Source organism: Rhamphochromis longiceps, linkage group LG17, assembly GCF_057381845.1.
Source record: "Rhamphochromis longiceps isolate RC_006_pf linkage group LG17, R_longiceps_female_GT1.1, whole genome shotgun sequence".
NCBI classification, from domain to species: Eukaryota; Metazoa; Chordata; class Actinopteri; order Cichliformes; family Cichlidae; genus Rhamphochromis; species Rhamphochromis longiceps.
The window spans coordinates 2,578,683-2,606,119 of record NC_140573.1 but is presented as its reverse complement, the minus strand read 5'-3'; the positions used below and the strand labels follow the sequence as shown (position 1 = coordinate 2,606,119).

At 43.6% G+C, this 27,437-nt stretch overlaps 2 protein-coding genes across 3 annotated transcripts in view; one reads left to right on the top strand and one right to left on the bottom strand.

The window, feature by feature from the left end:
- The window catches only part of scube1 (signal peptide, CUB domain, EGF-like 1), a 124,515-nt gene extending 116,163 nt beyond the window's left edge, over nucleotides 1-8,352 (bottom strand). For both annotated transcript variants that reach the window (XM_085386343.1, XM_085386344.1), the window contains exons 1-2: nucleotides 8,197-8,352; nucleotides 1,541-1,663 (exon numbers count right to left, since the gene is read on the bottom strand). In XM_085386343.1, coding sequence (XP_085242469.1) covers nucleotides 1,541-1,663; nucleotides 8,197-8,284 — 211 coding nt within the window. In that variant the 5' untranslated portion in view covers nucleotides 8,285-8,352. The remainder of the gene's footprint in view (nucleotides 1-1,540; nucleotides 1,664-8,196) is intronic.
- Nucleotides 8,353-15,974: 7,622 nt separating this feature from the next.
- samm50l (sorting and assembly machinery component 50 homolog, like) lies at nucleotides 15,975-25,505 on the top strand. Its single transcript, XM_085385991.1, has 15 exons — nucleotides 15,975-16,134; nucleotides 16,899-17,012; nucleotides 17,771-17,872; nucleotides 17,967-18,054; nucleotides 18,201-18,307; nucleotides 18,460-18,590; nucleotides 21,339-21,426; nucleotides 21,501-21,629; nucleotides 21,748-21,819; nucleotides 22,306-22,392; nucleotides 22,587-22,657; nucleotides 22,948-23,015; nucleotides 23,554-23,700; nucleotides 23,953-24,094; nucleotides 24,710-25,505. The coding sequence occupies exons 1-15, from the start codon at nucleotides 16,114-16,116 to the stop codon at nucleotides 24,753-24,755; spliced, it is 1,413 nt and encodes a 470-aa protein (XP_085242117.1). The 5' UTR covers nucleotides 15,975-16,113; the 3' UTR covers nucleotides 24,756-25,505.
- Nucleotides 25,506-27,437: the final 1,932 nt, after the last annotated feature.

The following is a 27,437-nucleotide window of genomic DNA, read 5'->3' as shown; positions in this document are numbered from 1 at the left end:
AATTTCACATAATGTTAGCTAGCTAGTAGCTCACAGAGCTAGCAGGCGTCTAACAAGAGAAGTTAAAAAAGAAAAGAAAACTGAAAACACAAAGACTGGACCGATGTTACAGAACAACTGCCTATTGAAAACCCATGAAAAATTCCCACACTGAGGACCTGAATGAAAAAGCTGCAATTTAGCTTGAACAAGCTGATTAGACCTGGTTTACATAATCTAGTTAAAGTGGCTATCCAACTCAGTGAGTTACAGATCAGCCACAGCGATCCTGTCATGTTCCTAGACTCTAGTTCTGATTGGTGAATTATCATTGCTGTTGGGAATGATGACTATTTCATAGTCAGCTGAAAATGTCATTTATTATAACCAGATCTGAGGCGATAAAACAGGAAATAGAAATATACTTAAATTAAACCAGTGTGGGAAAGATTAGATGATCACAGTGGTCCTGTGAGCACGTTTAAATAAATGTGTGACAGCCTAGACCTAACAGAGGGTGAGAGGTGGAGAAAGTGTATCTGTGCAGTCGGCTGTGGCTCCAGCTGTGGTGTGCTTTCAGGCAGGAGTGGAGGTGTGAGCGCACAGCCGGGTGCCGCCCCCTTCTCACCCCGACACCCTCAATAAGTCGCTTTCTCTCCGTTAATTAGGAGAACCCTGTGGGTGTGGGGTGTGGGGGTTGTGAAACAGCTGTCCATCCTGCGGTTGCATCAGAGGCCCAGTTCATGCACTCACATCTAAGCAAATTCACAATAATTACGATGAACATCACCTATCCTTCATGTGAGGAGAGCATACTCTGATACAACAGTCAAAAAGTCAGAAGCAACCAAGTATTTTAGTCTTCTTTCAAAGACTTTCAAAGATTTGCTGTGCTATTAGAAAAGTTTGTACACTGTCATCATTGTCATAGTCCCTCTGTGATCAGCGTAGAATGAACCTGTTATACATCTTACAGCAAGGCAACGTCTTTGACAAATCAGTGGAATAGCCTCAAACACTTTCACAATGGAAACCTGCTACCCAGTTAGCAGTAACTGACTTTAAAAATAAAGTTATAAAATTATAAAATGGAAAATTGTCATTCTTGAAAACAAAAAAGTAAAATGAATCACCAAATTTGCTCGAAGAACTGTTAATAACCTAACAACCTGCCCAAGCGAGTCTCTGTGTGAGAAACACCAGACTGGCTGCATTGTACACCTTTGTATAAGAGTCATAGTGTTTTACTCTTCCTTCAAAGACGTGTTACTGCTAGAAAAGTCTGTTTTTAGGTTGTGATCCAACGCTATCAACGTCTCCATGAAGAGGTTGTTTCAAGCTATTGCTAGATCTGCCAGGCATCTTGTTTAAAGCATACTAAGGACTTAAAGCTGTTTGTCTCAACCTATTGCTTCTGGATGTGCTCTCACTCTCAAAGAGGAGTAACATGAAGATGTGCTTTGCGTTCATATTCTATAACAACTGGTACATTCCTGCGTAAATCCCAGCCATTACTGATTGTGCTTTCACTGGGATGAACCGAAAGAAACGTAGCACTCACCCTCGCACTGTTTCCCATCTCCCTTGTATCCAGGCTTGCAGATGCAGTTGTAGGATTTGGCTGTGTTCTGGCAGAGGGCGTCGATGTGGCAGTCGTCTGAGTCCTCTGCGCACTCATCTACATCTGCACAAACACAAAACATCAGCACCTAATTAGACGCGAGTCCCTGGATCAATGAACTCCACGGTGTTGCATGTGATAACTGATATATTGTTGTGATGTGATGTCATCACTTTACACATGTGAGCTAACTTAACAATTACAGAAGGTTTTTTGTATTTCCTTTGTTTGTTTGTTTGTTTGTTTGTTTGTTTGTTTGTTTGTTTGTTTGTTTGTTTGTTTGTTTGTTTGTTTGTTTGTTTGTTTGTTTTGCCTGTCCCGTTTGGTTCTTTAGCCGTCAGAATTGTTGTCTGAAGGCCAACAAAGATACCCGACAGATTTACTTTATCAATCATCATCATGATATTGATATGATAGTGGTTGAGAGAGTCATTGAGGCTATTATAAAACCGTTTACATACATCTGTAATTTATCATTTCAAACTGGTCGATTTCCAGACAGAATGAAAATAGCAATAACTATAAAACCACATTACATTCCCTTTTTACTCTTCAAAAAAAAGCAATTCGAATCATCCACAATGCAGGTTATAGGGAAATACAAACTCACTATTTTTACAGTCTGAAATATTGAAAATTGGCGATCTAGTGAAATTCCAAACAGCATAAATTCTATTCAAAGCAAAAAATAAAGAACTGCCAGGTAATATTCAGAGTATGTTTTTTTTGAAAGAAGGAAGTTATAATTTAAGGGGTTTTTGTAACTTCAAAACAATGAAGGCACGTACTACAAGAAAGAGCTTTTGTGTTTCTGTGCATGGAGTGAAACTGTGGAACAGTCTGAATATGGAATTAAAGCAACGTCCAAACATAAAACTGTTCAAAAAGAGTTATAAAAATATGATCTTCTCCAACTATAAAGAAAAGGAAAATATTGAAATTAAGTGAATGTCTCTATTTAAAAAAAAAAAAAAATTTATGATGTGATATTACAGTATATATTATATCAGAAATCTGTTCACTGTTTTTATTACAAATGTTATCAGTAAGGAAGCTGACTAAATATTAACTGATAATTTATGGCAAAGGGGTGGGATTAAATAAGTGTTTACTTCTTCCCTTTCAACATGTAAATTAATCAGAAGGTTTTTTGTATGTATTTTGTATACTACTTTTTTTCTCTCTTATTTTCTTTTCTAAGTGTACTTGTATATTGTTCACATGTTGAAATAAATTACCAATCAATCAATCAATCAAATGGATCATCATCATGCCGTATCGGTCCATTTGATCGACCATTGTTGTTGTTATTTATTTTATTTTCAGTTGTTACAGACGGGACAGACATGGCTGTGGGACAGGAAAGGAAGAAAGAAAGAAAAAGAGAGGGGAAGAGGGACAGTGAGAAAGGGCACTTAAAAAGAGAAAGAAAAAAACCTCCCGGATCACCTGTTGAGAGAAAGAAAAAGAAAACAAGCAAAAAAAGAGAGCAACATAATAAACACAACACCATCGCATTAATCTAGCTAAGTGTGAATAACAGTAAATACTAAATATTGAAAGTTGTTGTGCAGCACGCAGGATCGACAGCACACAATTTACTTTGAGGTAGCAGCCAGGTTTGTGTTAGTTTGTGTCTGTGAACAGTGAACACCTGTGTACACACCTGTGTGGATGAGCGTGCTTGTATTCAAAAAGGGTATTTCCATTTATTAAACAGGAAGCTCCTGTGTTGGATACACTTGCAGCAATGAGCAAGTGGTCATTGCTGCACTTTACCGAGACAGGAGCGTCCTTTGGTGACAACACATATATACAGAACAGATTCAGAAAAGGATGCTTTGGCTTGTTTAATTACAAAGTTTGCCCAGCAGGGGGCTCTGACTGTATTGTTCTCAGCACTGTCTGCAGTACATGTAGCAGAGTACATGTCAGAGAGCCCAGAGATAATAAAATCATTTGAGAAATAAATTGCTAAAGTTATTTAAATATAAACCAGTTGTTATGAACACGTAGTGTGCATCAGTTTGATAGTAATATTCCCACTGACACATTTGGGTTCTTCATATTCTTCTCTCAAACGAGCAGTGACTGCTGTTGAATATGAACAATAAGAGAATTGATGAGTGAAACTAGCTACTCTGTGCGATGTGTCGTCCAGTCACGTGAACACAGAGTGGCCAAGCGTGGAAACAGGTTGAGGTTCAAGCACCCACTGATAACTCTGATGAAACACACTGATTTAATACTGTAACAGTGTAACAATGTTCCAGCACTCAACTTCCACATTTCCACACAGTCTGTGAACTTCATTTAAGGAATGCTTTCCATTCTTGGTCTAAGCAACAAAACTTAAAACTGCAACAAGTGAAAGTCCTTCATTTATAATTTTACCAATGTGGAAGTTTCATCATGAAAAAATGAATTAAAGTATTAAAGTTCTCTATGTAGAAAAGCACCCCTCCTGGGTTTTAATTGCACCTTAGAACACACATGCATCAACACTACAATGAGCGGGTGGAGGGAGGTTTGGAGTCTTCTCTCACCCCCATTCTCTGCGGCCTGCTGGAGCGGGAGGGCTAGTAGGAGGAGTTGGCCGTCCGACTGCGGTCTGGGGTGTGGGGCCTCCCTGCTGCTGCGGAGTCGGGGTGGTCTGCCTCTCCCCACCGCAGGGAAAAGGGTAACACCACCTGGGTCTGGGTGCAATTCCCCCCTCCAGGGGCAAGGGTACCTAGACCCGGTTTGTAGAGTACTCTTGGGGAGTGTGATCGTGTGTACAGCGTCTCTTTATGTCTGTCTCCACGTTGGTTGAGTGTGGAGTGAGTGCATATGAGAGCATGAGGGTGGGAATGGATGTTTGTGTCTGTGTGTGCCTGTATGTCTGTGTCTATATGTCAGGTTGGGTGTCAGGCGCCACCTCTCTGGGGACATCTCAGGCCCTCCAAGGTTTGGAGGCCTATCTCCACCCACCACCACTTCCCCTGCCGGTGGCGGACTCCCTCAGGTGTCGGTGTGTTGGTGGTTCTTTGTGTCTGGGGGTGGGCGTCCGGGTACACACCGGCTCACTCCTTGGCGGCCGCTTGTCGGGGCCTGGGGCCTGGGGCTCGCTCGGGCCCCTTTGGAGGTGGGGTGCCCCCGGCCTCTCGGCCTGGGGCTCGGTCACTCAGGCACAGCTGGGGGCCGGCGGAGCTCACGGGCGCGTCACTGCAACTCCCCCTGACTTCTGCTCCGCGGCTGCTGGGCGAGCCCTCATCTGGGACTCTCCTCAGCTCTTACTGGAACAGTGGCGCGGCTGCCCCTCTGTTGGTCTTCCATGGTCTCTTGTGTTCTGGGGGCCTCTGGATGTCTGGAGTTTTGATCTCCTCCATACCCGCTTCACACCCTGGAGGACGGGGCTGTGGCCCCCCCACACTCCCTAGCAGATCATTACATGGAGAAACCTTTGGAATGCAAGCATGCTGATCCACACAGGTATGCACACATGGGTATTCACAGACGCGGACTAAAGCTTTCTTGGCTGCTGCCTCAAAGCACACTGTGCGCTGTCTATCTTGCGTGCTGCACAATATCGTTTATTATTTAGTAAATATTGATATCTATGGCTAGCTAGTTTATTGTGATGGTGCTTTGTTTTCTCTATTATTATGTTGCTCTTTGTTGTTTGCTGTCTCCTCTGTTTGTTTTTTTTTGTTTGTTTTTTTTTTTTCTCCATACAGGTGACCCAGGAGTTCTTTTTTTTTTTTCTCTCTCTTCCCCCCCTTTCTCACCGTCTCTTCTCCCCTTTGGTTTTCTTTCTTTCTCTCCCCCTCTTTCTCTCATTCATTCCCCCTGTCCTATTTATTAAAAAAAAAAAAAAAAAAAATGACAAAGGATGAACTGAAGCTCTGCCATCACGTAATGTCGCATACTGCTGTTTCTGATGTCATTTAGAAAAAAAAAAAAAAAAAAAAAAAAAAAGCACTTTAATGACATTATTTTCACTCATACATTACTGTCAGGATTCAGCTGTTAGTTTTTTATACTTCATATCTAACTGCATGTATCTGCTCACTAAGATTGCTTTGGTTTATCTGGGCCCAGATTGTCTGTGCAGAGGTGCTACGAGCTCAGTGAGCTGTTCTAGGGGAATACTCGTCTCGTGACTTCCAGGATGGGGTTTTACCCTGATGTGTTGTTGCAATGGTAATCCTGCTCAGCATGAGAGGAAACGTCATTTGTTGTATGAGTTCAGGAACCAGTGGTGCAAAGCTAACAACTGAACACCTCTAATTAAAAAAAAACCTGCCTAGATGCACCACTGGTTGGTCTCAGATAGCCGGACTCAGCTGCTGAAGGAGAGCTGTTCATGACTGGGCTTGGGGACAGCTCGATGAACCTGATTTTATGTTAAGGTCTTGTTGAAAGTCATTCTTTGATGAGGCAGCTCATGCGGTAGAGTGGGTGGTCTACCAACTGGAAGGCTGGTGAATCGATCCCCAGCTCCTCTAGTTGAGTCCACAGTTGCCTGCAATCCATATATGTGCATGTAGGATATATGTGTGCATGATTGGGTGAATGAAATGTGTAGTAGGGAGTGCCCAGCTTGAGTAGAAAGGTGCTATAAAGATGCTATATAAGTACCAGTCCATTTACCATTTACCCTGACAACCAGGAGACATGATCTGTCCTGCTTATCCTGTGTCTGCTCCAAGGTCTCCTCACCAACAGCTCACCTTAAACTCCAGCAGGCATCCTAATCAGATGCCCCGACCAATGTTGAGGACATATGTAACTCAAACTTCTACTTAAAAACCCGGGTAACTGTACTCAGGCTCTATTCTGGCACAGCTTGTATTGTATAGAGGTCAAGTATCCACGAACTCGAGAAAATATTGTGAGAACCATCAAATTAATAAAAGCAAATGAAAGACGAGTAATTACTCGTCCATCATGTCAGACATTTGTGTTATTAGACACACTTTTGTTAGACAATAAGAAAAGTGAAAACAGTTTGAGATATTATAACCCAGACTATTCTGTTCGATGGATCAAAGTGTGAGAGAAAAGATTGTAAAGCTCCAGGTTAAACCCATGGTTCGACCAGCTGTCTATAAATGATTTGAATAAAATGATGTGTGCTGCCTTATTCAGCTTTAATGTGACTAATTTGGCTCTTTTGCTGTTTTAAATCGTTCATTTTACCTCTTTGTTTTGCTTGAGAGTGTGACAGTGAAGGAGAGCTCTCCCGTCATGGTGCAGCTGCAGATGACATGCAGAGAGCAAAGGGCTTAACAGCTCTTCAATTGATCAAGTTATTGATAGAGGAGCTGGTCACATCTGGGCCTCAATCCAAGGGCAAAGGGCCAGCTTATTACAGAGGGAATAAACACACACACACATTCACACAAGGGGGGGACTCACAAACACAGACACAGAGATTTGTTGGATCCTACTGTCAGATCCTTCACCATCTCCACAGAGCTGCTTTCCTCGTCCTCCGCTTCCACCAGAATACAAAAGGCCAAGGTGTAGGCTAGCTACAGGCGATGAATACACCTTAAAAGGAATTTTCCAATAAATAATTTCCCAATGGAAAGAAAAAAAGTTTGGACCTAATTTGTGTAGAAGTGAGAAAGAGAAAACTAAAAAGTGGTCTGAGGGTTTCAGCTCCAAGTTGTAGCGTTTTATTTTATTAGATCATTGGAGGGGGGCATTTTAGGAGTTTGTCTGCGCTGCCTGCATCGTGGTTCGCTGTCTCAATAACCTCACCCTGTTCCCAGAGGTGAGAGTCTTAACAATATGCTGCTGCTACTACAGGCTCGTTATTGGCGCCTGCTGCCTGCCTGTTCCTCCTGGGACTTTTGACGGTCCTCCTGTCACCTTCACCAACCCTCCTCACCCCACATTTACACACACACACACACACACACGCACGCACGCACGCACACACCTTCCTCCTCGTCCCCTCCTCCAGCTCTGGAAAGCCGGAGACGAGATGCTACGTTTCGTTAAATGACTTGCGCCGTCTCACCCCCTGAGTAAAATCCTGAAATCAGGCAGCGCTCTCACTCCAAATCAAAGCAAACGAGAGCCCAGACCATAGATCAAGCTGTGGTTTCCGACTGAAACTGACCTTTGCGCGCAGGAAACAGAAGTTCCGGTGAAGTCTGGGAGTCCACTAAACCAAATTGCGCGTCACAAATGCCGCACAGAGGGAAAACGGTGATGTAAAACAGAGGTCCTGCCAAAGTGGTGTCACTTAGCTTAATAGATCAAGTATGCTTTTATGAAACGCCCAAGTTAAATTCACACCGAGCGAAAATAGTGCGCAATCGCGAGTTTTCAGTGCCATGAAGTGTAGTTTTTGCATCAACACAGCGCTGTTATGTCACATGAAAACAAGTGCCATGTAATGTCATTGCTGTATTAATACACAATGCGATTGTAGTTAAAAGGTAAGTTTAAAGACGTCGGGATATTTGAAAGATTGTTTTAAAGTCTCCAGCGACAATATTTTCACTCATCATTTCCTCATCGGAGCCGGCAAGACAGAAGCCACCACAAAAGTACTAATGGTTGACAATAAAGCAAGACAGAGAGGAAAGGGGAGCGCTTACCTGCCAGTCCGGCATTCCCCATCACCCCGCAAGTATTTATGAGGAGGATGAACAAACAAAAGTCCCGAGAAAAACAAGCGCTCCCCATGCTGACAGACGGTGTGAGGATTCAGCACGGCTTTTCTGGGGGTTTGGACTGGACTGAGTGGTGTGTGTGTGTGTGTGTGTGTGTGTGTGTGTGTGTGTGTGTGTGTGTGTGTGTGTGTGTGTGTGTGTGTGTGTGTGTGTGTGTGTGTGTGTGTGTGTGTGTGACAGGAGAGGAGGAGGACCGCTTTCAGTGGACTGGCAGTGCAAGAGAAGAGAGAGGGGGGAGAGAGACGGGGAGGGGTGGTGGTGGTACTCGGGTTCTTTTCAAGCTCAAAGCTCTCCGATAAAAACATCATTGTGAAAAATGACCAAAAAGGCCGGCGACCCCCAAGACATCCCAGGAGCTGATTTTTTTATTTTGAAGTATTTATCTAGGTTTTCCTGTGTGAAATCACTTGTATAGTAACCTCTCCAGATCTCTTTAGATGAATAAAACAGTAACGCATTAGTGTGGATATAGCCTGAGGCTATGGAGAGGGAAAGGTACTTTTTGATCAGAACCCACGCACATGACATATAACAAATACCGATGCCAAAAGTCAAGCGCGCTGTGAGCCACTAAAAGCTTTCGCCGGCGATACAGAGTCCTGTCAGCGCGCATGCAGCGATTTTCTTTGAGCAATCCTAATGTTTCCATAGCAAAAGGAGGTTATGAGTAAGAACAATCTATTTAAATGTGTACAAATATTACTGGGTTCAGTAGAAGCAGCATAAATCTTTGTTTTAAAAATGCACGTCAGACTGCGTTTCTTGCTTGGGTCAGATACATAGACTGTATATAAAAGATGAACACAGTCACTCACTGGTCTGATATTTTTAAAAATCACTACACTATTGTTGCTCTTTGCCATCACAGGGTCGTGAGCAGAGGCTCGGAGCCCCCCCCCCCCGACTATTGAATTATTTGTGTGCAGTGATTTTAGCGAGAATGCAGGCTTACGCAGCTTCCTCATTAATCTTTCAGACATCTTTTACATACAGCCAAGACCTCTGCCTGGATCCAGATCTTTGAATCCATCCACCCTCTAGTGGCTGATGACAGAAAACAAAATTCCATCCTCCTAGAAACTAGGTGTCATGCTGAAGCACTTTCTGATTTCTGGTCGGTACGAGGTCGGTGGAAGTGTTTGCTGGTCACATGGTTTCAGAACAAACCAGATCAAGAACTTGGTGTAAGGTGTGGTGAAGTTTAATGTGTTCATTTTTATTTTTAAGGGCTTTATTGGCATGGATGTTTAAATAAACAAATATCCAGAACATACAATAAACAGTAACAGCAATATAAATCCTTTCCTTCTTCTTCTCTTGGCAGCTCCCTTTGTTTTCAGCCGATCACCTGCCTCCATCTCACCCTCTTGCTCAACATGCCTACATCCATGAACCCTGGTATGGGTGTGTTTTCCTTTATGTCCCCGAGGTTTACAGTCTGGGAAATTACCTATAATTTTAATCTTTTAGGATGACAGTGTTTCTCATTCCTTGCACATTGATATGCTTTCTGAACTGTAACCGGCATGACTTTGGCGCTTTCATGGATAAGGAGGACACCTAGTGGCCTGATGTCAAGAGGCTAAGGAGTAGCAAATTAGGAAACAGACCTTTGGGGGGAAATTGAGTATGTAGTCATTTGACTGAAAGGAAAAGCACAATGAAAAGAAATGCAGGGATAGGAGGAGGTTCGCTGTCTTGTGACAAAATATTCCACGTGTTCTGAAGGGTCAGATATGGCCTGGCTTCTCTTTTTGTTAGAACTCAAGGACTACAGTTCATAACACTGTAAACATACATATGTGAAAATGAAATTATTTTTGTCAGACATATACAGTGGGGCAAAAAAGTATTTAGTCAGCCACCGATTGTGCAAGTTCCCCCACTTAAAATGATGACAGAGGTCAGTAATTTGCACCAGAGGTACACTTCAACTGTGAGAGACAGAATGTGAAAAAAAAAATCCATGAATCCACATGGTAGGATTTGTAAAGAATTTATTCGTAAATCAGGGTGGAAAATAAGTATTTGGTCAATAACAAAAATACAACTCAATACTTTGTAACATAACCTTTGTTGGCAATAACAGAGGTCAAACGTTTACTATAGGTCTTTACCAGGTTTGCACACACAGTAGCTGGTATTTTGGCCCATTCCTCCATGCAGATCTTCTCGAGAGCAGTGATGTTTTGGGGCTGTCGCCGAGCAACACGGACTTTCAACTCCCGCCACAGATTTTCTATGGGGTTGAGGTCTGGAGACTGGCTAGGCCACTCCAGGACTTTCAAATGCTTCTTACGGAGCCACTCCTTTGTTGCCCGGGCGGTGTGTTTTGGATCATTGTCATGTTGGAAGACCCAGCCTCGTTTCATCTTCAAAGTTCTCACTGATGGAAGGAGGTTTTGGCTCAAAATCTCACGATACATGGCCCCATTCATTCTGTCCTTAACACGGATCAGTCGTCCTGTCCCCTTGGCAGAAAAACAGCCCCATAGCATGATGTTTCCACCCCCATGCTTCACAGTAGGTATGGTGTTCTTGGGATGCGACTCAGTATTCTTCTTCCTCCAAACACGACGAGTTGAGTTTATACCAAAAAGTTCTACTTTGGTTTCATCTGACCACATGACATTCTCCCAATCCTCTGCTGTATCATCCATGTGCTCTCTGGCAAACTTCAGACGGGCCTGGACATGCACTGGCTTCAGCAGCGGAACACGTCTGGCACTGCGGGATTTGATTCCCTGCCGTTGTAGTGTGTTACTGATGGTGACCTTTGTTACTTTGGTCCCAGCTCTCTGCAGGTCATTCACCAGGTCCCCCCGTGTGGTTCTGGGATCTTTGCTCACCGTTCTCATGATCATTTTGACCCCACAGGATGAGATCTTGCGTGGAGCCCCAGATCGAGGGAGATTATCAGTGGTCTTGTATGTCTTCCATTTTCTGATGATTGCTCCCACAGTTGATTTTTTCACACCAAGCTGCTTGCCTATTGTAGATTCACTCTTCCCAGTCTGGTGCAGGTCTACAATACTTTTCCTGGTGTCCTTCGAAAGCTCTTTGGTCTTGGCCATGGCGGAGTTTGGAGTCTGACTGTTTGAGGCTGTGGACAGGTGTCTTTTATACAGATGATGAGTTCAAACAGGTGCCATTCATACAGGTAACGAGTGGGGGACAGAAAAGCTTCTTACAGAAGACGTTACAGGTCTGTGAGAGCCAGAGATTTTCCTTGTTTGAGGTGACCAAATACTTATTTTCCACCCTGATTTACGAATAAATTCTTTACAAATCCTACCATGTGAATTCATGGATTTTTTTTTCACATTCTGTCTCTCACAGTTGAAGTGTAGCTCTGGTGCAAATTACTGACCTCTGTCATCATTTTAAGTGGGGGAACTTGCACAATCGGTGGCTGACTAAATACTTTTTTGCCCCACTGTAGGCTTCACCCGTTGCCTACTGGTGGTGGTCAGAGGGCCCGGTGGCGCCAGTGTCCGGCAGCCTCGCCTCTGTCAGTGCGCCCCAGGGTGGCTGTGGCTACAATGTAGCTGCCATCACCAGTGTGTGAATGTGTGGATGACTGGATATGTAAAGCGCTTTGGGGTCCTTAGGGACTAGTAAAGCGCTATACAAATACAGGCCATTTACCATTTAGTTCAAGAAGTTATTTAATGCTGCTGTGTGCCTTACAGGTGTATTAGTGATGTGTTCAATGTTGGTCTGTTTAGCCTCTATGTGAAAGTCGGCTACGGGAAGATGATCATCTCTTTCTGCTGGACACCAAATTTAGCTTTTCTTCGCTCAAAATAAATTTGTCTTCAAAATGCAACACTTGCACCCGCAATTTTTTTTTACGTGTGCTCAGAATAGTGGCACAAAAATAACGCCATACCCAGAGCTCCGAGTGGTTATAGAAGCTGTATCCTAGTTCAGGGTCTGCAGCCTTAAAGGCCGCATTTTAAGGCTGATTACGTCACAGCGACGCGACGAAGGCTGTCCCAATTCAAAGGCTGCTCGAAATGCGGCCCTCAAATGCGTCCTTCATTTCCCTGAATTTTAAGGATGGGTCTGTGTAGCCTTCGTGGCCCAACATATCCCAGACTTCATAGCGCGGCGGTGGTTTGGATAATTTTGCCGAAAAAAAACGGCGGAAGCGTTGACTGAACTGTCAAAAATAAATACTGAATATGACGTCACTTATTTATGTGCGAATGTTTAATAATGAAGAACATTAAAACATTCCTGTTGGCCACATGTCGGCAAAGTTACGAACATAAGCAATGTTTGTACTAACTTGGTTTTAAAGCCTCTACTTCTAAATATATATATAGTCGACCTTAATCTCACAGAGAATGTGATGATTTATGGATAATTAAAGTCAGTCATATATCCACAAACACAACAGGCTGAAAGTCAGTGATGCTGCTCGGTCCTGAATATGACGGCACAAGCAGGATCCACTGCACTGTTAATGTGAGCTGTGTTATATTGCTGCCTCTGTTCGCTGGTGTCGAGCCAAACGGACTTTAACGTGTGTTTGAACGAGCTGACGGTTCACTCGTTAAGCTGAAAGAAAGATGCTTTAATCACAGCAGTCACACATGTGTCCACTGCACCATCTGGAACTCTTCTTGTTTACACTCGTAATAACACAAACACTAAATCCTCCTGTTGTGTAGCAGTGTGTACACCTGAGACTGTCACCTGTCTGTCTGTCCTGCACTCTCTCTCTGTTTCTTTCTCTCTGATTGTGGAATAAAAGTATGAACATGTGTTTATAAGTTACACTTGTGTTTGAATCCTGCAGCTTATCACACATTTGATTTCTATGTGTGACACCTGCAAGTGTCCAGAGTGAGGACAGACTGAGGGACCCACTGCTGCACATCATCTATGAGGCTTTGCACCCCTGATGATCCACCAGGACAAACTCAGCAGTGTGTGAGGAAGAGGAGGAGGAAGAGCCAGCAGCAGCTGACAGATGGAGAGAATAGACAGACTGTTCCCTGTTTGTGAAGGACTGCTAGGAAAGTTTAACTGTCTGTGCTGAATCAGTCTTATTAGGTAATGTTCAAATAATGTGATCATCCCAGTGTTTCCAGTGTGGGAGAAAGTACTCAGGGCCTTCAAGCTACACACTATGAAAGGCAGCAACAAGTTTGATGTTCAGAAACCTAAAGTATGTATCAGCAGCAGAATGGAGCTAAAATAAATGTTGGTTTCAGTTCTATGAAGCTTTGAGTATTTTGGATCGGCATCGTGGTGGGGGGCGGCATCACGGGCATCGGCAAAAAAATAAAAAATTGCTGGTACTCATGCTGCCCCGACGTCAGCCAGCGCATATTGGGAATGGCATAGGCACCGATCGGTTTTCTATCGCCCATTTGCTGGGAGTAAGGGCGCCCTCTGTTTGCGAGGTGCGCCTGCTGCTTGCGGCACAGGGAGGAGAGGGCGGGGCGGCGGGTGATTCTCTGACCGGCTGGAGCAGCATCTAATAATCCACCCCAAAATAAAACAAAATAAAAACAAACCAACAAACACAAAAACCAGACATTATGATACAGACTTATAATTTGCACCGATGTTTTTTCAAAATTCTATACGTAAAAAGTGAGCGCGAGAGCCCTCGGTGTGCCTGCTCGCTGCTGAAGTCAAAGTAAACTTTATTGTCATCTCCGCTACAGTCCAGTATATAGAGAGACGAGACGACGAGGCTCCAGTTACAGCAGTGCAAGTAAACAAACAATAAATATAAGACCAGTAAGAAAATAAATATACACTTTAGGACTAGAGGTAAAGGGATCAATAACAATTTAAAATATATAATTTACAGGTTGATGATTTAAAGTCTCACACACAACACATCGAAACGTTGAGGGGGGCCGGCTGCTTCCAAATAGAGCACATTTCATTCATAATGCTGTAAATCCAAGCCCATTATGTGTTCATGATTTGAATCCTGGGTTGTGTGAAATCCTAGAAATAAACCCTAGACAAAGTGAATCTGTGAACTAAGGTGTAGGTCTATTAGGTTATGTTGTGGTGATCCTTGAGTTGGGGGATGGGTGTTCATACTGTGCAAAATTAAAACCAAGGTGGAATAGAAAAGTTCAAAGCCATCAGGTGCTCAGTTTAGAAAAAAAGAAAAGAGGAGGAGAAACGAAAGATACAGGCAAGCAGATGTGTGATTGGATAATGGCAGGTTATGTATCCTGAAACAATCAGAATACTTTATTAATCCCTAAGGAAATTATGTGGGTTACAGTTGCTCCAAGAACTGGTAAAAATAGTAACAGTAACAGACTAAACTCCAAACAATACATTATATTACAGATTTTAATATTAATTAGTCATTGTCAGTTGTTGATTTGTCCTGTTCTCAATGTACGACGAATTATGATGGCTGTTTGGTAGTCGTTTGCATACTATGCATACTCTCTCTCTTCGCGTGTGTGTGTTTCTGTGGTGAAATTCAGTATGGTTCCGACAGACAACAGTTTTATGTTAATGTACAATCGTTAATTTTTATGTATGTGTGTGTGTGGGAGTGGGGCGCCAGAGGGAGTGTTCGTCCAGGGCGCCAAACAGGCTAAGACCGCCACTGCTGTCAAAGGTACTTGTCTTTGAGTGAAGATTTAAGGTGACAGGAAATATAAATAACTGCAACTTGAGTCTCTGACCCAGAGTTCAAGCTCACTAATCAATCTATCTGACAATACATATAATATTGTCCATATTTTCACCACAGGGAGATGATTTTAGTCTCAAGAACAACATTAGCTAATTGTTATTTACTAACTAATCTTAAATGAGTGTTCAGCACAGAAAGGAAGCCCAACAATCATGTTTACAGTCCTGTGGTCTCAGCCTCAGATACTCAACTAATCACAGTGATGTCATGACAAGAATGAATGACCAACAAAACATTTTTTTCTCCTTCATTTCTGTCACACAAAGCCGTATGAGACATTTCTCGCGGTTAGTATCATGGTTGCTAGGCAACCTGAACAGCGCGACGAAGGCAAGACCGTCCCATTTCACAAGCCTCTCACTTCCGCACTTCTCGTACGCACCGTACGTAGTACGCGTAGTGCGCGTACTTCAAGCGTGCAGTCTCCTAATTGGGACACAGCCCCTGAATTGAGATACAGCCGCAGTCGCGTCTGCGTGCGTAGTCGTCACGTGACTCGTTGACGTGGCAGACAAGTCCAATGACGTAAAAGTCTTTTATCGGTCCGCTTGACTGTCTTGCACAGACCTCCAGGAGGCAGGTCGGAGCAGAGCAGCGCTGCATTCCATCCAATCACATGAAGAAGCCACAATGACGCCTTTAAGAACCAGAAATATGTTCGCTTTGATAGTTACAATCATGTAATCATATCTTTTTCTTCTCCTCGAGATTGTTTTTGTTACATTACCGCATGTAACCTGTCAAAATGTCCTAAAATAATGAATACTGAACGGAGTCTTTTGTGGGGATAACAGTGTGCCTTTATTTTCGCGTTACAGTACAAACAATAGCTGATAACTCGTACTGACATTACAGCGACCCCGTAACAACCTGAAACGTTCAAGTTACGTTATTTCATTCAGTTTCAATTATCAGCGATGACCACAGCAACTTTTACCGACTGTCAACATTTACCGAATGTGTTATCCTTGATTGAAGCTCTGTACATTACAAGGTGTACACGAACGCAGCACTGAACTCCAGCAACTGTCATGGCGTCTTCCTTGAAGGGGGTTTGGTACTGGAGAAAGTAGCTGCTGTCACTTACCAGTTTCTCCGTATTAAAGCGCAGCTGACGTGGACTGAAGAGTTTTGGGGCGCCGGTAGTTAAAATGGGGACCGTCCATGCTAAGGTAAAGCTTATTTCATCCTAACCTTTAGGTGCATTTTATATCATGACCTCCCTGCCCAGTGAATGCTGCAGGCTACAGAGTCACCAGCATGTGTACTTCACGTACTGTCACACGCAGTTAGAAAATGACCAACAACAATAAAAAGCGACGCGTCAAACTGGTTGATTGCTCTTGTTGATTAAACGGTTACACTTTGCCTTTAGCTCACGTAACGAGGCGAAACGCAGGTTTTTCTCCGCTGGTTTGTCACCACGTTTTAGATAAAACTCCTGGTTATAGTGATTATATTTTAGGGACATTTGCGCCTTCGAGTATTTAAAGGAAAACACTAAAAATTCACACCTGTGTGAACATTATTTTCCAGTACTTGCCCAGACCAGTATTGTCATTCATTTGTCATGTCCCGCACGTATTTACTGCGTGTCAGGACTCCTGTCTTTGCTAGTACTCCACGTCCAGCGACTTTCACCGGCATCAGACACTCCTTCCTGAAGCTCCACCCACTGACCCTCTTGGCCTTTGTTTTCCAGCTGGTTTTTAAAGGTGTCATACGAAGGGTTTTTTCCAATTTGAGACTTTTTATTTCCTTCTTGTACTGTGACGTAAACCATTTCAAAATACAAAATACAGCATCAGACATGGAAAAATAGCAAATGTAACTTTTTTATGGACACTTTTTCAATTAAATATGTTGCAAAAGTCAAATTTGTTTCAGGTATCCTGTGCTTCCTTGCATTAATGCACTTTATTTGTCCTCGGTGCAGAGTCTGGATCCACTCCCAATGCATGGCCGGGACTTGGATGTCCACCCTGAAGATTTCATGGAGACTCCAGACCAAGGGCAAGACTCCAAACAGGAGATCCTTGAAAACAAAGATGTGAGTAGTTGTCAAAGCAAAACATGCTAGTTGTATGTTTCTATGGTTTATTGTTTTATGTCATGTATGTTCTGCAGCTTTGGATGTTCATATTAAACATGGCCAAGTATCAACTAAAAAGTTAAACTTTTAAGAAAGTGACCGCGATCAGCCAAAAACTCAGGCCTCAGGTTGTCCGTACAGTCACAGTTGGATGTAGCCAGCTCATTTGCTTTGTAGGGTCATTGCTACAAGCGCAGCATGCACGTGGACAGGCAGAACGGCTCGCGAGCTGCCTGTTTGTAGGTTAGGGCTCTGTGAGGAACCACCAAAAATATGAAATGAAACTGTCAAGATGCAAACGAAGTGCAGACCTTAATTCAAGGAGCTGAACAAAATCTTTGCATTGATTGTTAAGAAGCTACAACAGTTTTATTTGTGTGAAATGTCTGGAGATGATTTCCCTGTTTCCAGTCCTAAATGTATATATGCTTGATAGTACGGTGCTGAGCATAGCTGTAACTAAGTGTTGTGCACCACAATAGTGCAAAGAATAATAGTAACTGTTGTGATCCTAACCAAACTCCACTTCATACAAGTGTATGAAGTGTAAACTGAATGTAGGATACAGTAAGATTGCCATAGTTCATAATGCAGTGTGTTGACTCAACCACGAGGTCATGCAATAGGATATGACCATCAGACACATGATTAAAAGTAGCAGTTTTTAAAAGAAAGTAAGTGTTTGGTGACGATGTGACTTTTATCCTTGATCACAGGTGGTTGTCCAGCATGTGAACATCCAGGGTCTGGGGAGAACCAAAGAGGATCTGCTTGGCTATGAGATCTCTGATGTTTTCCATGCCAAAAATCTCATTGATGTATGTCTCATAATTCTGCTTTTCATTAAGCCGTCACGGTCGTCTCAGTGAGTCTATCTGAGATCCGTAAATAACTGCAGAGGTCTTTTTTCAGGTGATGAAAAGAGCTCATGTCGCTAGGCAGAGGCTGCTCCGCCTGGGAATCTTCAAAGACGTCGAGGTTCTGATCGACACATCTGAAGGTAACTGATTTACACCTGCAGCCCAGAACAGAGCTTTGATTTCACCTGCTGTTCTCATGTGAAGCAGGGATGGTCTGTAAAAGTGACTGCATAGTGTGGTAAACACTCAGCTGACAGAAGCATTCTTTGTTCTGATTGGACCTCAGGTACAGACGCTCTGCCCAATGGCCTGGATGTAACTTTTGAGGTGACAGAGGTCAAGAGGCTGACAGGGAGCTACAATACCATGGTTGGCAACAATGAAGGAAGCATGGTGAGAGACGCAACAGCTGGCATGTTATTTAAGCTGCATGTGTTAACAGTGATGAATAACTTGCCCAGTTTGTATTAATAAAGACACTTATCATACCTCAGAGCTGCCTGTTTGACAGAAGTGTGTTTGTGACCCTCTGTAACGTCTCTCAGGTTCTGGGTTTGAAGCTGCCCAACATGTTGGGGCGAGCTGAGAAACTTACCTTCCAGTTCTCCTATGGGACCAAGGAGACGTCCTATGGCCTGTCTTTCTTTAAGCCCCAACCCGGACATTTTGAACGCAAGTATGTGCACAAAATCCCGCCTTTTGTGTTCTTGTTCTTTCACTGTTTTTTTCAGTTGGGCTCTTTTTTTTTGTTTTTTTTCCCCAAGACGGATCCTCTGTTCAGCCTTGTTCAGAAGGTTTTCAGTTTTTTGACAAATGGAGACATTATGTGATTTTTCTCATGTTCTTCCATAACTACAATCAGCTGCGTTCATATACACTTCACTCCGCTGTTAAACAGAGCAGGAATTTTTAGCACAGCTTTTCCAAACATGCTTTTATTTTGGATGCTTTGACTTTACACACAGAGAAAGAATTATTTCACAAGCATCAGAAACTGTCAGGGTTAAGATTATTAGTCCTCCTGATGTTTAGAGGGGAACTGCAGTGGTTTGAATCATATCTATGTAATGGACTCCAATTTGTTCATGCAGATTACACAATATGATTAATTATGGAGTTCCACAGGGTTCAGTGCTAGGACCAATTCTGTTTACATTATACATGCTTCCCTTAGGCAGTATCATTAGAAGACATAGCATACATTTACACTGCTATGCAGATGACACCCAACTCTATCTGTCCATGAAGCCAGATAACACACACCAATGAGTTAAACTGCAGGAATGTCTTAAAGACATAAAGACCTGGATGGCCGCTAACTTTCTGCTTCTTAATTCAGATCAAACTGAGGTTATTGTACTCGGCCCTGAAAAGCCTAGAAATATGGTATCTAAGCAGATTCTTACTCTGGATGGCATTACCTTGGCCTCCAGTAACGCTGTGAGGAACCTTGGAGTCATTTTTGACCAGGACATGTCCTTCAACGCACATATTAAACAAATATGTAAGACTGCGTTCTTCCATTTGCAGCATAATACTCCCACCGCCGTGTTTCACCGTGAGGATGGTATCCATCTGGCTGCATGCCTCTGCATTCTTTCTCCCAACATAAGCAGAATCTCTGTGGCCAAAGAGCTCTAGTTTTATTTCATCTGACCAAAGGCTGTGCTTCCATTGCGCCTAGTCTTTTTCCAGCTTATCTTTAGCAAGCTTCAGTCTGGCTTGGTGGTGTCTCTTCTGCAGAAGTGGAGTTATTGATGGTCTACAGCCTCACAGTCTGTCTTCACTGATGGTACTGTCAGGCCCTTTAAGTTTGTGCAGCTTGCCCATTTGGAAGGGATTGATGCATCTACCACAGGTGTTTAACTGGACTTCACTCAATGACCAGGCAGAGCTTTTGTTTCTCTTTCCTCTTTAATCCTCTTTTCAGCCATAGATGGAAAAACCAGCTGCCTCCCTTTATTTTATAGACACATCAGTTCCACACAGTCTCCCTGCTGGTGACTACTTGTTGAAGGAATTATACTGGTTTCTTTCCCCGCATGTGACAACTTCCTGTCATTCCATAGTTTGTCTTCTTTTCTTTCCCGGACAGAAAAATAGACACAAGATTAGTTCCTGGCTTGCCTACCAAGCTGTCACTGTACTTGTTGCCTCAGGGTTCACCGCCTCCTAAATTCCTGACTTGGCTAAGTCCTTCACTGGTATCTGGGCAGTTGTTCTGGAGTCTGTAGATGCATTCAGCTCAATTGGATTCACTTCAATCCCAAGAAAGGCACCGGGAAAATTTTTACCAAAACCTTCAGTTTCATAGGTGCCTAATATTTTGTCCTGTCTGCGGTATTTGCTGTCACACACTGTTCCTCATAGTCACAGCTTGCTGTGTTTAACATGTGTTGATCATAATTATTGATAGTCCGGTACAGTCAGTGCATTGTTTGGAATTGTGCAACATGTGTGTTATTGTTTTACAGAATAGCATTTTCAAAATGTGATACTAGCAGAAGGTGGCCAGTAGGTGTCACTGTGGCAGTGGGAGTCGGACTGGTTCGAAACCTCATTACACAAATGCTTTGAGCATTTCAAACCTGGATATGTTGTAATTGTTTTGCACCTTTTGTGCAGTTTGAAGGCTGAGGTTAGAGAATCATGCTGATGCAAAACTGTCTGTCCTGTCTGGTTCCCCCATTAAAATCCATTCGTACTGTACAGTGGCTTCTTTAAGATGTGGTGATCTATAAATATACATAAAAGTTTGTACTTATAGTCTGTACCCACCCCTCCATCGAACTACCATATGCTACACAAAGGCTCTCTGTAATATGAAGAAATTGTCCTAGGACTGGCTGGGGAACTCCAGGCCTCGAGGGCCGGTGTCCTGCAGGTCTTAGATGTGTCCTTGATCCAACACAGCTGATTCAAATGGCTAAATGACCTCATCAACATGTCTTCTCCAGAGGCCTGGTGATGAACTAGTCATGTGATTCAGGTGTGTTGACCCAGGGTGAGATCTAAATCCTGCAGGACACCGGCCCTCGAGGCCTGGAGTTTCCACCCTGTCCTAAAAGTTGATGTATGAAAAGTAATTCATGGTCATTTTTTGTACTTGTCAGTCTCTGCGAGGTTATAGACACAATGAGCCTTCAGCGTTACTTATCATAGTGGAACAGCTAATCATGTAGACCTTGCAGTACCAGAGTTTTTCCTTACTGGAGTTCTTTGTTTTTTCCACCATTTCCCCCAAACAGGTTTCAGCCACAGCCAAAGGAAAATCACCTGGAGTTAGTTTAATGAGGAACTCACAAAGCTTTGTGGCATTTTCTGACAGCAGTCGTTCTTCTGATTTGTCATTTAACTTGTTTCTTACGCATTCATCTACCAATAGGCATCTATATGTTGAAATATGTGCCGTTGTCTGTTTCAGCCTCACCCTCAACATGTACAAAGTGACGGGCCAGTTTCCATGGAGCTCCTTGAAAGAGACTGACAGAGGCGTATCTGCAGAACTGAATGTCAGTGGAAACGATATTAAAAATGATGACAGTTACTGGGAGAGGGAAGGAGTAACATTTGTGTCTCTCTGCAGTTTCCTCTTGGCGTGACCAACCACACGCTGAAGTGGGAGGGTGTATGGAGGGAGCTGGGCTGCCTGGCGCGCAGCGCTTCCTTTGCTGTGCGAGAGGAGAGTGGACACTCACTGAAGTCTGCTCTCTCTGTATGCCACTGAATTATTACGGTTCCTTTCAACATGTGCTTTATTATCATGTCGTGAGAGTTATTGATTATTGATGATTGCACCAGTTCAGCAGGTCTCCTGTTGGTTTTGTTTGCAGCACACTGTGTCAGTTGATTCAAGGAACTCTGCCATCTTTCCCAGCAGAGGTGCCTTACTTCGCATCAACCAGGTAAGTGTGCGCACATAAGTACACTCGTAAACGTCTGTCTGCCACACTTTTGGCTCTTGACATTAGGTTTGAAAAAGTAGCAATCCCCACATTTGCCTCACCTGACCTCTGAGAGATACGTCAGGTACGATGGACAGACAGGCCGTATAGGGAAAAATGGGCGTTTCTTCCAGGTCTAAAGGCGTTGCCACAGTGGGTGTGCCTTAGACCTGAGTACAAGTTTTATGAGAAAATGAGCCTTCGCTGATAAATCACTAGATTCAAGTCTTCCTAAATATAACACCGTGGTCCTTTTTCACTCCAATCTTCCCCCAAAGGATCTTTATACACATGAGCCTGAACTCTGTTCTTGAAGAAAAAAGTAAAGTTTTAGCTGTGAGATTTTTTTTACTACTCTTCCATTGAATGATATTGTTACCAACATCAAAATCATAATGATCAGTAGGTGTGTTGCAGGATTGTAACCGAGTGTGTTTGTATGTGTAGGAGCTGGCTGGATACACTGGAGGAGACGCCAGCTTCTTGAAGGAGGATTTTGAGCTGCAGCTCAACAGACGGCTCTTCTGGGATTCTGTAAGAGTGAAATAAGTCACACATGAGCCGTTCAGTATGATTCTGTAATAATATCTGTGTTATGGAGGGTTTCACTTGGTCATTTTATACTTGATTACTCAGGCTGTGTGTATGTCAGCCAACCAGCAGGGGACAAAAGAGTTGGCTGTTAAACTAAATGTGATGTGTATAAGAAACGTTTTATGTCCCCTCAGGTTTTGTCTGCCTCTCTGTGGGGTGGGATGCTGTATCCCATTGGAGGACAGCCGTCCTGCATAGCTGACAGGTATGCCTGATTTCTCCAAGAGCTGATGTCTGACTTTGACTCACCAGCACTGCTACAGTAGATCAGCAAGTAAACTGAGCTTTCTGAGCAGTCAGTTACTCCAAATGAAATATAATAAAGCTGATTTATTGTGAGTTTGGTATGAAGGAGGACAATTATTTTTATAATTTGTCTTTTAGACTTTTGTACTTACCAGTAGAACTGCTTTCCTACGGCTTTCTTTACCCAGTTTTTGTCATTTTGTCATCAAACTGTCGCCTGATGGTGAAGTCATTTTGTATTTTGTCCAGGTTTTACCTTGGAGGCCCAACTAGTGTACGAGGATTTGGGATGTACAGCATCGGGCCACAGAGTGAAGGTAAAGTCCATTGTGACATCGATAACAGACATCACCAAGTGTTCTGTCACAAATGTTTGAACACCTGAGAAAGAGCGGTCTGCAAACTGTGAGCTGTTTTTCTGTCACGAGGCTTACGTTAGTTAAATTGTAATGCGGTACGTCTGTGTTACATTGTTTCCAAATGATGTGACAGCCTGAACCAGACGGATACATAGGAATCAGTCCGTTTACCAAAAGGTACAGGTTTGTAACTCTGTGCTGTCTGAATGTGGATGGACTCCCATGCAGCATATTAACAAGCAGTACAAATACAGAGCAGATAGCTCAGTAGGTAGAGTGGTTGCCCCATGATCGGAAGGTCGGGGGTTCGACTCTACTGAACAGCTACCCTGAGGTACCCCTGAGCACCTACACACTGCTCCCCGGGCGCTGCATTGGTGGCTGCCCACTGCTTCACTGGGCGAATCCCTACGGGGACTAACACATACACATTAGAGCTTAGCAGCACAGAAGAACAAAAATAGACAGTTCACTGTGGTTCCTCTGTGTGTTCTAGGTGACTACCTGGGTGGAGAAGCATACTGGGCAGGTGGTCTGCACCTCTACACTCCTCTACCATTCAGACCAGGCAAGGGAGGCTTTGGAGACCTTTTTAGAACACATTTCTTTCTCAACGCAGGAAATCTCTGCAACCTCAGCTATGGTGGGTGAACACTGTCGTCTGTGAGATTCAGCTTTTTCTTTTTGCCTCTGTCTTTGATTCGTTTGCCTGTTTGTGGCTCTTTCACAGTAAGATATAATAAGTTCGTTTCCATCTGGGCTTCGTGACAATTTTATTTACATTTTTTTGAGGAAAGTTTTTTCTCAATCAGCTGTTACTGTTTAACAGAAATGATGCCATGAATCTGTAGTGTGCAAGTTGTGCTGCATCATTGTTCCATGTTATGTTGTGCAGGTGACGGTCCACGAGCACACCTTCAGAAGCTAGCTGAGTGTATTCGCTGGTCGTACGGAGCGGGCATCGTACTGCGGCTTGGAAACATCGCCAGACTGGAACTCAACTACTGTGTGCCCATGGGAGTTCAGAGTGGGGACAGGTGGGGGTCCGGTGCAATATGACTACTGCATTTTACAGGGTTCGGGGTTTTTATAGATGCAACATGGGAAGGGCATGGCTAACTGGTTAGCAGTTATTGAATTTTAAAAGTGTAGGAGGACTGTCCAAAGTCAGGTGATGATGGCGTTATTGTATCAGATGAAAAAAAAGAAAAATGCTGAAACTACCTCAGTGAATGGCACAAACTGGGACTACTTTCTACCTAATGTGGTAACGTAGATGTGCAGTGAGTGCAAAAACAGCCCAGCCTGCTTTCAGTGCCAGTAAGGAGTCTACAACAGCAGTGTGGTAGTGGTGGTCCTGAGGCAGTAATCAATGTTTTTATGAGAGCACAGTGCTGCACAGAAACATTAGATTCAGAGTATTGTACAGAAGAAACACGGCTGTATGTAAACTACAGATAACCTTCCAGCTCGTCCTTAACTCTGCACGTTTTTGGCTCGATATCGATACCTGACATAACTGATTTTACGTCAATAACAGACTAAAAATATAGCGTCGAGCTTCATGGTAGCAGGGTTTCTGGGAAATGTCTCGTTAAGCGTGAGAGCCTGCCTCCGGATTTCCCGACTTGTGTTTCTCGTCTCCTCTGTAGGATATGTGACGGTGTCCAGTTTGGAGCTGGAATTCGTTTCCTGTGACCTCATCTGTCTGCCGCCCCGAGTCCTCCAGTCGCTGATGTGAAAAGGGAAACGTTTTGTCATTGTCACCTGTAACTTGTCGTAGACTGTGTAACACTAGCATGGATCCTGGATAAAAATGTGCCTGACCTTGCCAAACTCTTCTTTTACATGCAACAAAATGATAGTTAGACATTTTACAGAACTCAGCTGATTGGTCAGTCAGACGCAACCTGATATAAAATGTGTTTAGCAGCTCTGTAAAATACCCAACACGGGTGAAAAAGCGTCTCAGCAGTCATTGATCGATGATTCCTCTTCCTGGTTTGTTTGCTTTTCCTTTGTTTGAGGTCAGCAGCACTGGCACCTTGTTTGTGGTAAAATAATCCAACCAAGTTGTTTCCCGTGACAACACAAAATAAAGAATTTCCAGAATGTTTAAAGATGTTCTGGGCATGCAACATGCCATCTGCTTCTCCAGGAGCATCACATGTTAATCATTTAATTTGACAGTTAAACATACACCGCACGCTCTCTCCTGAGTTGGCGTGTTTGCTCGAATTGTACTTGATGGACTGCAGTATAGAAACCAGCACTTTTTTTGATCACAACGGTGGCGCGGGAAGAAAGCGAAGAGGAGCGGCGTTCCCGTGCTCATCTGTCAGACGTGCAGAGGCGGGAACCCTCCCCCGAGCAGCATCCACCAACAGTGCTCTTACCTCTTTTTGATGTTGTTCAAGCTATTCACAAATAAATCACATCTGCTCCCTGCTTTCTTTCCTCTCCCCTGTTTGGTGTCTCAAACACACACTCAGAATGGGATAAAAGTAAAAGAGGCGGGTAATCGCCCTGTTTTATACCTTTTAGTGGGTTTGTTTGAAGCTCTAATAAGAGCTGCAAATTGATACCACGGACGTGTGCCAATATTTATGCATTTGTTTAAATGATTCTCACAGTAAACATTCTCTTCAGTAGCGCTGTCTCTCTTGACGGTTAGGGCTCTGTGGCAGTGGCCTGGTTTTTCATTTCATAACAGCAAATGGTTCTCTGTTAGGTTTGACCTTGACTAGATTGTTTTGGACCACAGCCTTTACATCTGTTAATAAATCTGAATCTTATTTGAGCAGGTAATAACATAGAATAGAATAGAATTCAACTTTATTGTCATTGCACATGCACAGATACAGGGCAACGAAATGCAGTTTGCATCCATCCAGAAGTGCTTTAGTGATATAGATATATTACAATATATATTAGCAATAGTATAGATATGTGAGTATATTACAGAAATGGGTCTATTATGGTATGTTATAATGTACACGGTATGAAGTATGTTGTGAATATTCTATAACTATAAGTATGTACAGGCTGTAGTGAGTACAAGCTATGTACAGGCTATGAACAGGATATAAATATGAAAAACTATACAGAATATGAAATAAATAACTTTACAGAATCTGAGATATACAGCTATACAGAAATGGGAACTATGCAAGTTGTAAACAGTTGTAGGATTAAAGATTATCGAATGTACAGAATGATTATTTACACAGAGCTATACAGTAGTGCAGTTAAGATAAGTGAGGGTGTAGATAGTTTCTACAGAGGCTATATAAAGTGCTAGTGGTTGTGAGTGGTGGTTCAGTCCATGTTATTATTGTGTGTTTGAGGGTACAGTTGTCCATTGTGGGGTTGTGTATGTCCAGTCCGTGAGTTTAACGTGGGTCAGATGTCAGGAGGCAGAGTTCAGGAGTCTGACAGCTGTGGGGAAGAAGCTGTTCCGGTACCTGGTGGTCTCCTGTAGCGCCTCCCAGAGGGCAGGAGGGTGAAGAGTCCATGTGATGGGTGACTGGGGTCTTTGATGATTTTCCCAGCCCTTTTCAGACACCGCTTCCTGTAGATGTCTTTTATGGCAGGAAGTGGTGCTCCGGCGATGCGCTGGGCAGTTTTCACGACCCTCTGCAACGCCTTCCGGTCCGAGGCAGAGCAGTTCCCGTACCAGACTGTTATACAGTTGGTCAGGATGCTCTCGATGGTGCAGCAATAGAAGTTCACCAGGATGTCTGAGGACAGGTGGTTCTTCCTCAGAGTCCTCAAGAAGAAGAGGCGCTGGTGAGCCTTCTTGACCAGCTTGGAGCAGTTGGTCGTCCAGGTGAGATCCTCGGAGATGTGGACTCCCAGGAACTTGAAGCTGCTCACACGCTCCACAGCCATCCCCTTAATGTGGATGGGTGGATGTGGGTCAGCATTCCTCCTGTAGTCCACGATGAGCTCCTTGGTCTTCTCGGTGTTAAGCAGCAGGTTGTTTGTGTCGCACCACAGCCAGACGATCCACCTCCTCCCTGTAGGCGGCCTCATCGTTGTCCAGGGTGGGGGGGGAGACAGGATTTGAAGTGTGCTAGGACCAGCTGCTCTAAGCACTTAGTGATGATGGGGGTGAGTGCTACTGGGCGGTAGTCATTGAGGCAAGATGGGTTGGAGTTTTTGGGTATGGGGACGATGGAGGTGGATTTGAAGCAGGCCGGTACCACAGCATGGGCCAAGGACAGATTGAATATGTCTGTGAGCACTCCTGCAAGCTCCCCAGAACATGTTCTGAGAACACGCCCGGGGATGCCATCAGGACCTGCAGCCTTGTGGACATTGATCCTGCTCAGCACCGCTCCTACATCGGTGGGGGAGAGAGTCAGAGGTTGGTGGTCT

Coding starts and splice junctions, on each gene's coding strand:
- samm50l (XM_085385991.1), top strand. CDS start 16,114: ATGGGGACCGTCCATGCTAAG. Junction 17,013..17,770: donor AGATCCTTGAAAACAAAGAT/GTGAGTAGTTGT, acceptor CCTTGATCACAG/GTGGTTGTCCAGCATGTGAA. Junction 21,820..22,305: donor CCTTACTTCGCATCAACCAG/GTAAGTGTGCGC, acceptor TTGTATGTGTAG/GAGCTGGCTGGATACACTGG.